Consider the following 13,216-nt stretch of genomic DNA (forward strand, 5'->3'; position numbering starts at 1 on the left):
TTTCCCTTGAGACTTCTTTTTGACACTTGGGTTATTTAGCATGTGTCATCTAACTTCCAGACGGTTAAAGATTTTCCTGTTATCCTTCTCTTACTGACTTTTGTCTAATCTCATCAAGGTCAGATGACATATTTTGTATGATTCTAACTACTTAAAATTTGTAAATTTTATGACCCTGAATACTTTCTATCTTGGTGAATGCTCCAGGTGCACTGAAAAGAATGTATATTCTGCCACTGTTGGGTGCAGTATTTTATAAACATCATAAGCTCTCATTGGTTAATGATGTTATTCACTTCTTCTATATCTTTGCTAGTCTTCTGTTGACTGCTTCTGTTTATTCCTGAGAGAGGAGGTGTTGAAATCTCCCAAGCATAATTTTATATCTGTCGTCTTCTCCTTTCAGTTCTGTTTTTGCCTGGTGTGTTTTAAACCTCTATTGTTAGACAGACACATTGAGGACTGTTATATGTTCTTGGTAAATTAACCCTTTTACATTGTATACTGTCCCTCTCACCCCTGGTAATTTTCTCTGCTCTGAAGTCTACCTTGTCTGCTATCAACACAGCCACTCCATGACTTTTGATTTGTGGTTCCATGTTCCATCCTTTTACTGCATCTTTCGGTATCTTAAGCAAAATTCTTGTTGACAGCAGATAGCTGAGTCATGTTTTTTAATCCATGTTTCCATACATACCCTGATGATTTTTTTTAAAGATTTTTTTGATGTGGACCATTTTCAAAGTCTTTGGTGTATTTGTTACGATATTGCTTCTGCTTTATGATTTTTTGGTTTTTTGGCCCTGAAGCATGTGGGATCTTAGACCCCTGACCAGGGATCAAACCCATGTCTTCTGCATTGCAAGATGGATCCGTAACCACTGGACCAGCAGGGAAGTTCCTTGGTGCTTTGCCAATGTTAGGAAGCATATTTGACTGGATTTATTATTTATTTCATTATTCTTAGATTACCAGATGTTAAATAGTAGACTGTGGTGTTGGAGAAGACTCTTGAGAGTCCCTTGGACTGCAATGAGATCCAACCAGTCCATTCTAAAGGAGATCAGTCCTGGGTGTTCACTGGAAAGACTGATGCTAAAGCTGAAACTCCAGTACTTTGGCCACCTCATGCGAAGAGTTGAGTCATTGGAAAAGACTGATGCTGAGAGGGATTGGGGGCAAAAGGAGAAGGGGACGACAGAGGATGAGATGGCTGGATGGCATCACTGACTCGATGGGCATGAGTTTGGATAAACTCCGGGAGTTGGTGATGGACAGGGAGGCCTGGCGTGCTGCGATTCATGGGGTCGCAAAGAGTCGGACACGACTGAGCGACTGAATTGAACTGAAATAGTTGATGAATGAAGTAATAAGCAAAATAACTGATCAAGGCAACTTGAGTTATCTATATAATGAGCATCAAAACACCTGCATCAGAAGTTTAATGTGAGGATTAAATGAGATGATGCACATAAAAATATAAAGGGCAGAACAGTGCCCAGGACACATTGTGTATTTACAACTAATTTTTCCCTAAATCCTGGAGGCTTTTCAGCAGATTTTTCAAAAGATTAAAGTGACAAGGTTCTCTGTATTGGAACAACTGAGCAATTCCTGAATGTAAAGTCACTGGGTCCAAACAGAGTCAACCTAAAATATCAATAATTTGTTCAGTTGCTCAGTCATGTCCTACTCTTCATGACCCCAAGGACTGCAGCACACCAGGCTTCCCCGTCCTTCATTATCTCCTGGAGTTCGTGCAAACTTAACTCGTGTCCATTGAGTCAATGATGTCATCCAACCATCTCATCCTAACTACCTTCATGTTTTTTATGTCTCTTGGAGAACTGATCCCTTCATTCATAATGTGGTATCCTCTTTATCTGTGATGATCTTAGTCTGAAGTCTGCTTTGTCTAAGATTATAAAATTTAGCTATTCCAACTTTCTTTGGGTTAGTGTTAGCATGGTATGTCTTTCACCATCCCTTTACTTTGGTAAGAGTCTTTATACTTGTTTACTTTTTAAGCTTTTTATTTTGTATTGGAGTATAGTGGGTAACAATGTTGCAGCAGTGTCAGATGTATAGCAGAACAACTGGCCATACAAATCCATGTGTCCCTTCTCCCTCAAACTCCCCTCCCATCCAGGCTGCCACTTAACATGGAGCACAGAGTCTTTATATTTAAATAGGTTTTCTTTTTCTTTCTTTTTAATATAAATTTATGTATTTAATTGGAGGCTAATTACATTACAATATTGTATTGGTTTTGCCATACATCAACATGAACCTGCCACAGGTGTACACGTGTTCCCCATCCTGAACCCCCCTCCCACCTCCCTCCGCATACCATCCCTCTGGGTCATCCCAGTGCACCAGCCCTGAGCATCCTGTATCATGCATCGAACCTGGTCTGGCGATTCATTTCACATATGATAATATACATGTTTCAATGACATCTTCCCAAATCATCCCACCCTCTCCCTCTCCCACAGAGTCCAAAAGACTGTTCTATACATCAGTGTCTCTTTTGCTGTCTCGCATACAGGGTTATCGTTACCATCTTTCTAAATTCCATATATATGCATTGTTATACTGTATTGGTGTTTTCCTTTCTAGCTTACTTCACTCTGTATAATAGGCTCCAGTTTCATCCACCTCATTAGAACTGATTCAAATGTATTCTTTTTAATGGCTGAGTAATACTCTATCGTGTATATGTACCACAGCTTTCTTATGCATTCATCTGCTGATGGACATCTAGGTTGCTTCCATGTCCTAGCTATTGTAAACAGTGCTGCGATGAACATTGGGGTACACGTGTCTCTTTCAATTCTAGTTTCCTTGGTGTGTATGCCCAGCAGTGGGATTGCTGGGTCATATGGCAGTTCTATTTCCAATTTTTTAAGGAATCTCCACACTGTTCTCCATAGTGGCTGTACTAGTTTGCATTCCCACCAACAGTGTAAGAGGGTTCCCTTTTCTCCACACCCTCTCCAGCATTTATTGCTTGTAGACTTTTTGATAGCAGCCATTCTGACTGGCGTGAAATGGGACCTCATTGTGGTTTTGATTTGCATTTCTCTGATAATGAGTGATGTTGAGCATCTTTTCATGTGTTAGCCATCTGTATGTCTTCTTTGGAGAAATGTCTGTTTAGTTCTTTGGCCCATTTTTTGATTGGGTCATTTATTTTTCTGGAATTGAGCTGCAGGAGTTGCTTGTATATTTTTGAGATTAATTCTTTGTCAGTTGCTTCATTTGCTATTATTTTCTCCCATTTTGAAGGGTGTTTATTTTTGCTTTTATTTTCCATATTCTGGGAGGTGGGTCATAGAGGATCCTGCTGTGATTTATGTCAGAGAATGTTTTGCCTATGTTCTCCTCTAGGAGTTTTATAGTTTCTGGTCTTATGTTTAGATCTTTAATCCATTAAATAGGTTTTCTTGTGGATAACATATAGTTATGTTAAAAAAAAAAACAACCCTTTTTGACTATCTCTGTCTTTTAAGTAGTGTGTTTAGACCACTCACATTTCATGTGATTATTGTTCTGGCTGGATTAATATCTTTATAACTTTTCTATGCATTGCACGGGGGCTTCCCAGGTGGCACTAGAGGTAAAGAACTCGCTTGCCGATACAGGGGACATGGGTTCGATCCCTGGGTCGGGAAGATCCCTTGGAAAAGGGAATGGCAACTCACTTCAGTATTCTTGTCTGGAGAATCCCATAGACAGAGGAGCCTGGCGGGCTGTAGTCGATGGGATCCCAAAAAGTCAAACACAACTAAAGTGACTTAACATGCATGCATTGCTTTTATTCTTCATTTTTTCCTTCCTCTCCTTCTGCCTCCTTTATGCTTGTAAAATAGATATATATTTCTGGCACTGCAATTCTTTCACACTGAAAAATAATGGGGGAATACTCCTGAAGAAAAATTTGAGAAATGAGACCCCCTCTACCTACTTTGACAGCACAGTTTTTTTGATGCCTCTGTTTTAAAGAGAACACTGCCATGTTACAGAGTCAATCAATATTTTTCAGTTTTAAACATTTCTCCTTCTGTTCCTGGTGGAGCAGACATCATGGGCCTTTATAATCTCTAGGGACTGGATTACAGACAAAGATTGTTGGACTCTCCATATGTAATTGCTTTTATGAATGATCTCCTAGTCAAACTGCTTGCAGTGTGTGACATCCATCTTATTCTTGCTGTCTTAGTACTTTGATTGTCGGGAATAAAATGAAAAATGAAAGCAGTTGTGTGATTTTAATTTCAAACCTAGTATCACTTACATGTGTGGAACAGGCAGGCTTGCAATTCGCACTTTAGTGAACGAGGGGAGGAGAGCAGCACCTGCTTTGTAAAACACTCTGGAATTTAAGGTAATACTTGGCCAGCACTCTTCTCAGAGCACAGACTTCATTTGCAGCCAATGCCCTGTAGATGTCACCACTGCCATTTCTGATGGGGAAAAGCACCAGCTTCACAAGCTTGTTCAGCCGCTCAGTCGTGTCCGACTCTTTGCAACCAAATGGACAGCAGCATGCCAGGCTTCCCTGTCCATCACCAACTCCAGGAGCTTGCTCAAACTCATGTCATCAAGTCGGTGATGCCATCCAACCATCTCATCCTCTATCGTCCCCTTCTCCTCCCACCTTCAATCTTTCCCAGCGTCAGGGTCTTTTCCAATGAGTTGCCTCTTTGCATCAGGTGGCCAAAGTACTGGAGCTTCAGTTTCAGCATCAGTCCTTCCAATGAATATTCAGGGTTGATTTCCTTTAGGATTGACTGGTTTGATCTCCTTTGGGTCCAAGGGATTCTCAGGAGTCCTTAACAGTACCACAATTTGAAATTATCAGTTCTTTGGTGCTGGGTCTTCTTTATGGTTCAACTCTTACATCTATACATGGCTACTGGAAATACCATAGCTTTGACTAGATGGACCTTTGTCAGCAAAATGATGCCTGTTTTTTATTAGACTGTCTAGATTTGTCATAGTTTTTCTTCCAAGGAACAAGCGTCTTTTAATTTCATGGCTGCAGTCACCATACTCAGTGATTTTAGAGTCCAAGGTGATGGAGGCCAAACCTGTTGAACCATTTGGTTGTTAAGGAACCAGGGGAGTCTGCTTGTTCTGACCCATTTACAGATGCTCCTCTGAAAGTGCCAAACTCTGGATACTTTCTCATTCTGTATCATTCTCATCTACTGTCTGCTGCCTGGTTTTACAATTCACTCCTTCCTTCAGAAACTCCTCTCTCATTTGGCTTCTTCAAGGAGGGACTCTCCTGTTTGCAATGACCTTTCTCTTCATCGCCTGTGTTTCCTTTCTTTCCCACTCCTTCTCCTTGGGTCCCTACAGAGGCTCTGTCCCGTGTCCTCCTGTACACACGCTCCTGTCAACCTCACTCTTCTAATGTCACTTCTACACAAATGACTCCCAAATCTGCTTTTCTAGAACTTCCTTTTTCTCTTCTGACATTTAAACCCACATTTAACTTCCTCATGGAGCCCCCAGCATTACAAAGAACAAAGAATCTTGGAAATCGACAAAGCGGGACTAGTCCAGGTTGGGGGAAGGGCTGTTACATATGGGAGCAGGCTCCTCTGTCCATGGAGTTCTCCAGACCAAGAATCCTGGAGTGGGTTGCCATTTCCTTCTCTAGGGGATCTTCATGGGTAACTATTAATATAAAAAAATAAGCTCCTCCCACTTGAAATTCCTGAGAGAACAGGACAGACAGCACTCCTGGAACGTGCGATAGAATTCTCAACAATTTTTTCTAAATTCCAAAGGAACAGGTGATAGTATATTTGAGTAATATATGTATTGTGTAAAAGTATATTTTTGGAGGAAAAATGTCCATCCCTACAGGTCCACTGGACCTGGACCCTGAGGGCTCACGGATGCACAAAGTGTGCAGTTCCAGAGAAGATAGTTAAACAGAGAACCCACAACCTCTTTATAAATATTCCTGAGCCATAAACACAAGAGTCCTACGTGAGTCTAACATTCCTCAGTTTTGTGATTTCTATTTGGGACTTGTTGGGGCCAGGGTGGGAATGGTTTACCTCTTACCACCTGGAGCCTCTTGGACTTGTAAACCCCAATGGACCCCCTAACTGGCTCACAGGCTGGGTCCTGGGGTCCTGTATCCACCCTCTCCTTTGTGTCAGACCCTCCTCCTCACCCTCCCACCCTTTGCCCAGATTATTATTACAAGCAGCTGAGCTTCCTAAGTGTTTTCTCTGCTTGGGGCTCTCTTTCTACCTTCCATCCCATACTCTGCTATCATATCAAGTGTCCTGAAATGCAGCTTCAAATGTACTTTGTCCAAAACTCTCAGAGCCTCCTGACTGCCTCAAATTGAGCCTCTCTTTACTTTGCTATTTGAGTCACCAAACCCTTCTGCCTCATTTCTGGCTACTGACAGTCCAGAAGCTCCACACTTTAGGCAAATCAGACTCTACTCCTGGCAGATCCAGCCTGGTTTGTTCCAGGGCTGTGCCGCCCACTATGCTGGGCCCCCTACCTCTGCTATGGAAGCCCGATTTACTCTCGAAGGCCAGTCCACAAGCATCCGTCTTCTCTGAACGGCCATGTGGCCCCGGCTGGAGTAATCGCTCCCTGTGGGACCCCTGAGAGCCACAGCAATACTCTGTTCTTCAGGGATTCGAACAAGTGTCTTTCCCTTCTGGAATCAGAAGGCAGGGTCTGAGACTGAGTTTTTAAATCTTCCACTTAACCAACAGGTGTAGAATTAAACTGAATGGCTAGGATGCATGGTGATGTATATTTGGGGTCAGAGATAATCCAAAGAGTGTGTGTGGAGTAAAGAGGTGGGTCTCGCTGTAACTCACTCAGGCCATGAGGGTCCTGGTACAAATGGACCCAATCCTCCCCTGAATGTAAGGCACAGTACAAATCCTCACAACCTCAAAGGCTGTGCAGAGAGAGGAAATACCATATCATTCTGGAAAACATGGGCTGGACATGAGTTGATACGGGTTGGACATTGGCTGGACTTGGGTTGATATGGGTTGGACATGGGTTGATATGACATTACTTTGCCAGCAAAGGTCCATCTAGTCAAACCTATGGTTTTTTCAGTAGTCATATATGGATGTGAGAGTTGGACTATAAAGAAAGCTGAGCACTGAAGAATTGATGCTTTTGAACTGTGGTGTTGGAGAAGACTCTTGAGAGTCCCTTGGACTGCAAGGAGATCAAACCAGTCCATCCTAAAGGAAATCGGTCCTGAATATTCACTGGAAGGACGGATGCTGCAGCTGAAACTCTTAATACTTTGGCTACCTGATGCAAAGAACTGACTCATTGGAAAAGACCCTGATGCTGGGAAAGATTGAAGGCAGAAGGAGAAGGGGACAACAGAGGATGAGATGGTTGGATGGCATCACTGACTCAATGGACAGGAGTTTGAGTAAACTCCGGGAGTTGGAGATGGACAGGGAGGCCTGGCGTGCTGCAGTCCATGGGGTCAAAAAGAGTTGGACACGACTGAGCAACTGGCCTGAACTGAACTGAACTGATATGGGTTGGATATGGGTTGATACGGGTTGTATTGTGGCTCCATCACTTTCTAATTCTTTTGTCTTGGGAAGGCTATAGAACCTCCCTGAGCCTCAGTCTCCTCAACTGTCCCATGAAAATAATGTCAACACCAGGCAGGGTTTTGTGAGGATTCAAATGTTATATGTAAGCTGTCCAGGACACTGGAGACGGTCAATAAACAAGAGTGATGTTGTTATTAAAATGCTTTGTCTTTTACTTTTTGAACTCTATAGAACCTTTCATTGGTGGAGGCAGGGTTGATTAAAACCTATTAACATAAGTGAATTGAAGATGAAAAGTTAAATATATGAACTACATTTAAAAATATGTACACCCCTAACTGGGGCTTCCCTGGTGGCTCAGACGGTAAAGAATCTGCCTGCAATGCAGGAGACCCAGGTTCAATCCCTGGGTCAGGAAGAACCACTGGAGAAGGAAATGGAAAACACACTCCAGTATTCTTGGCTGGGAAATCCCATGGACAGAGGAGCCACAAAGAGTCTGGGAAGACAGCAACTAACTCTTTCACACTATATACTTTAGGGAAAAGGAGGCTGATGCTTATTAACTTTGATTAAGCTTAGAAAATACACAAATTCTTGACATTAATTTTCATTCTCTGTATGCCTAATAATATTTTCAATAATAAAAATAAGTAAAACCAACATCTGTCACATTCATAAAGTGAAATGATAAAAATTATACAAACCAATATGAAAAAACTGAATAAATATAATAAACCTGATTAAAAATGAAATGAAAACAAATACACTCTCAGATGTAACTTGTAAAATTTGATGCTACGGGGCGAGGCATGCCGCTTAATGCATTAATATTAACAGGACCATCATCTGTGTTGTTTCCTGGATTAGCCACCAGGGGCTGCTAAAGAGTAGTGTTTCTGGGAACCAGGCAGAGAAAGATTTAAAAAATAATCTTTCAATATGACCCTGAGAAGTGCAAGTCCCTGAGAATCACACTTATTACTACACCCCGCAGAGGTCTGAGACCGCAGATTTCAGCAAAGCTGTCTGGCTGGTGGTGAGGACCGTGCCCTGTTGGCAGAGTGGAGCTACCTAGAATCAGCGTAAATGTGAGGCTTGTGTTGGCACTTAAAGGTGACATCTGAGCGTCCCCGGACGCTGGGCTCAGAGTGAAACACAGCTGACAATGCTCACAGCCGCTGTGCCATGAGCTGTGAAGCACAGGGCAGAAATGGAAGATTCTTATCTAGGCTTCTGATTCCTTTTTCTAGTGACTTCCCATCCTCAATGGAATCAGCACATTCTGGAAAAAATACATGAATAGCTGGACTAGAAAACTGCTTCTATTCTTAAAGGACACCCGAGTCAAATCCTCTATATACATAAAATGAAATAAGAGGGGTCTGTCTTTTCACTTTACATTTCTCACCTGTCTTACTCATCCTGCTTGAGAGTAAAATATTTGTCAGATTTCCTTGTCCTCAAAAAGGATGCTTTACTGAATACTGTTCAAAGTACCTTTGCCCATTAATTCACGACATTCTCTCTATAACCTTGTGAAGAGTTATTAACGATCCTATTTGCAATTGAGGAAACTTTGAGACTCAAAGATGACTGGTTAGAGGGGACTTGGCTGCAGGAAGCCAAGTAGGGCAAGGATGTATTAACTTCCCGTGGGTGATGCTGACAGGGCTCCAAGGGGGACAGTAACTTGCTCAAGTGTTAAGGGGGATGAAGGCGCTGGTGGGACTGACCCCTTGCAGCACGGTGCCCTCGCTCTACCACACCAGCCTTTGTAGACAAAATGCTTCAGCAGAGAAAAGATGCAAGTGTGGAGCTCCAGCAGGGTCTTTAAGAAGAAGAGCAGAAAGAGCTTGTTTTTTCAGGCTGGCTGTGGTGGTCATGCTCTGCATAGCTATAGTATTGCTGGGCTGTGACCATGTCTCACATATTAACGCATCAGCTTCCCACAATAGGATACAGGGAACATGTCAGGGTCACGATATCTTGTAACAGAGGGCTCCGTCACCCACACTTCCTGGCTTGCCTGGCCTCTTATTTCCCTGAGTGCTCCACCCCGGTCACAAACTCTCAAATCAATCATCTTAAACCACGTGGAGTAAATCCAGCCTATGTGGAAGCCGCTTATGTTCAATTACAGACTTAAAAAAAAATATCTGTTGTTTCTTCTGGAGCTTATCTGGAGAGAGAGTTGCGATCAGGACAGAGAAGAGGACACACTGGGTGGGAGGTGAAATGCCATGGTCATCAGGAGGCCTGTCTGGAGTCGCTGGTTGTGATTTACTGAAAAGAGAATGAAATTCAGGCCCACCATCTATCTTGCTGAAATGTCAAGCTGAGTGTGGCTCCAGCCAGTAGGGGGCTCTGATGGACATGCCTGCAAATCAGCTGCCAGCTCTTTGGGATCTCAGACCGAAGAGCCATGCGGATGCTGCAGTGAAGTACAACTAGTGGCCCCTGGACCAACAGGAATTCTCCTGGGGCCCAGAAATGCACCGTTACAGGGAACCGACCCTTAATTTCATCACAGAAAACTCTCTCTCTCTGCCATGATGCCATGAGTGGGGTCCAAAATTTCCAACTTGAAAACATACTGCATGTTAGGAAAAAAAAAAAAACTATGAAAGTGTTAGTCGCTCAGTCATATCTGACTGTTTGCAACCCCATGGACTGTAGCCTCTGTCCATGGGATTCTCCAGGCAAGAATACTGGAGTGGGTAGCCATTCCCTTCTCCAGGGGAATCCTCCCGATCCAGGGATAGCACTTGGGTCTCCCGCATTACAGGCAGATTTCTGACCATCTGAGCCACCAGGGAAGCCCTCACAGTGCATGTGACCAATGTGTTAAGCTGGTGTTTGCTGGCAAATCAATCCACAGCAAATCTTTATCAAGGATTCGTTACGACACTGTGTGATGCACAGAAGTGACACAGTGGACAGAGTAACACAGTACTTCTTATCACTGAACTGCAATGAACAGCCCGGATTTCCTCTCTTTATTAAAGACCTGACTGTCAGTGGAAAACATACATCCAGCCGAAGAAGAGAAAATACGACTCTAATAACAAAACTGCTCAATACTTAACACGGCAAGTCCCACCCCTTTTGGTGCCTCAAAAACGTGTCTATAATTTTAATTCTTACAAGATGGGAACACAGTCATTTCAGCTCCTCAAGGTTGACCCCAGGGGTACCGGACCGGAAGGGAAGACATAATATTCAAATTGGTCATTGATTGCTGGTGTTAACATTTTGACAAGCGAGGAAAAGGAAACTATTGATAAAACTGAAATCTGTTCATCTTGTCTTTGATCACAACTATACCCTGGGAATTAGCTCCTTGGGCGAAAAGCTTTAAGCAAAAAAAGGAAACAAGCATTAAACAGGGCAGCTGAGGCTTCTACACTGGGAGGGACAAGAGAGGCTGCAGGCTGCCATAAAAGGCCGGAGTCCTCCGCACTTTAAGGTTCAGATAATAAGGAAAACCAGTGGACATGGTGTTGGTTAATATTCTTCGGATTTTTCTTCTTTAAATTAGCTAGAAATTTAGTTAGTTCATTTTCCTGGTTGGGGGACATTTCTATAGCACTTTTACTTTCATTTATAGATCCCAGGAGGTACATACATGAAATTAATGCCTTATAGGTTATTGATAGGATAACTCGTAGTATTTAAACTTCAAAGGTAAAGGTTCAAGTTCTCCCCCAAATGCTCCTTGGTCACCCCGGGATGGAGCAAGAATGTACAAAGTCAGACCCAGGCTCCCACCACCTCCCTTCTCCACTGAGAGACAGGGAGGCTGAACTATGTTTGGTGAATGTTACCATCGTGAATGTTACCAGACTGTACCAAGGGCTTCCCAGGTGGTGATAGTGGTAAAGAATCCACCTGCCAATGCAGGAGACGCAAGAGACGTGGGTTTGATCCGTGGGTCAGGAAGATTCCCTGGAGAAGGAAATGGCAACCCCCTCTGGTATTCTTGCCTGGGGCATTTCATGGACAGAGGAGCCTGGTGGGCTACAATCCAAGGGGTCACAAAAGACAACAACAACAAACCAAATCTGATAACAGACCCAGCGTCCGGATGAACCAAGGAGACTCTGAGTGGACTCTTAGGCTGAGGAACCCAAGGCCTCTCTGCATTGTCAGAAGAACCAAGGGGTCAGGGGGACACCCCCTCCCCACGCTGCCCACTGCACACTGTGAGCGTGGCCCGGAGGAGAGACCCCAGGCCCGGCAGCTCCCAGGTCCCCTCAAGGGCCACAGTGGCCTGCTCTGCCACCCTGGGTTGCTCTGTGCTCAGAGGCACAGACGTCTCAGAACCTGGCCGTCTCGGGTCCAAAATGCAAACCACCACATGCCCCATTCTCACCTTCCAAATCTCCCTTTTCAATTTCCTCCCCCCGCCCTCTGGAGAAGGAAATGGCAACCCACTCCAGTACTCTTGTCTGGAAAATCCCATGGACAAGAGGGGCCTGGTAGGCTACAGTTCATGGGGCTGCAAAGAGTTGGACACAACTGAGCGACTTCATTTTCACTTTTTCACTTTTCTTTTTTTAACGTAATTTTCCCTTTTGGGATCAAGGTTATGAATCCGTCTTCCCAGACTAACGTCTTTCACATGCAAGTCTCAACTCAGCTCCTAAAACATCCCATGATGCTGGCCGAGACACTGCAGCACCTGAAAATCAAACCATCTCTAACCCCAAACCCGAATTAAAGCTCACACACTAAGAACCATCCCCGCCGCTGCCCTCCGCTTCCACAGTCACCAGGCGTGGCCTCACCTTCCCGAAGAAGAGCTGCGTGGCCACGGCGAGCGCCTGGAAGCCGCGGACGGCGGTCCTCAGCTCCGCCTGCGCGAGCCCCAGCTGTCGGGCCTGCTGCTCGCAGCGCTCCTTCAGCCGCTGTACCAGCAGCCGCTCCGCCTCGCGGGCCTGCGGGTCCGGCTTCGGGGAGAACCCATTGCGGGGGGCCGTGGTCCTCTGCTTGGGGTACCCTAGGAAGCAAGGAGGGTCACCTGTGAGAAAACAGTCAGCCCAGATGTGACAAGTGCTCCTTATAACACAAGGGTGCCCGCAAGGGGCTGAGAAGGGGCGGCCCGCTGTGTGTCATTGTAAGCGTTAAAATGAAAAGACAAGGACTGTGAAGCGTTGTTCTGTTGAAGTGCTTCCAAGTGCAAGGTTTCACGCTTGGAAGCAGAGGAACAGACAGGATTGCCCAATTCCTCCCAGCTGCCTACATTTCTTCCCAGTCTGCTTAGAGAGACTTGGAGCAGTTGGCTTTTTTTTTTTTTCCTTCAAGGGGATTCCTCTTGGAAAACATCTAAAGGGAAATCACTCAATCCAGGTTGAAGCCAGACTTAAAACCTAGCAACCCTTTCACTGATGGGCTTCCCCGATGGCTCAGCAGTAAAGAATCCAGCAGGGCAGGAGATGTGAGTTTGATCCTTGGGTCAGCAAGATTCCCCTGAGGGAGGAAATGGCAACCCCCTTCAGTATTCTTGCCTGAAGAATCCCATGGGCAGAGGAGCCTGGTGGGCTACAGTCCATGGGGTGGCAAAGAATCAGACATGGCTGAAGCGACTGAGCACGCACGCATGCATGCACCAAGCACCTGTTTGATGACATGTG

The 13,216-nt window shown here is 44.5% G+C and overlaps 1 protein-coding gene across 1 annotated transcript in view; it reads right to left on the reverse strand.

Moving 5' to 3' along the window:
- Positions 1 to 11,985: 11,985 nt before the first annotated feature.
- The window catches only part of LOC129624834 (microtubule-associated tumor suppressor candidate 2-like), a 142,464-nt gene continuing 141,233 nt past the window's right edge, over positions 11,986 to 13,216 (reverse strand). The window contains exon 6 of the mRNA XM_055543122.1: positions 11,986 to 12,582. Within this exon, the coding sequence (XP_055399097.1) occupies positions 12,314 to 12,582 (269 nt within the window). The 3' untranslated portion in view covers positions 11,986 to 12,313. The remainder of the gene's footprint in view (positions 12,583 to 13,216) is intronic.

Source organism: Bubalus kerabau, chromosome 12 (genome assembly GCF_029407905.1).
Source record: "Bubalus kerabau isolate K-KA32 ecotype Philippines breed swamp buffalo chromosome 12, PCC_UOA_SB_1v2, whole genome shotgun sequence".
In the NCBI taxonomy this organism is placed as follows: Eukaryota; Metazoa; Chordata; class Mammalia; order Artiodactyla; family Bovidae; genus Bubalus; species Bubalus kerabau.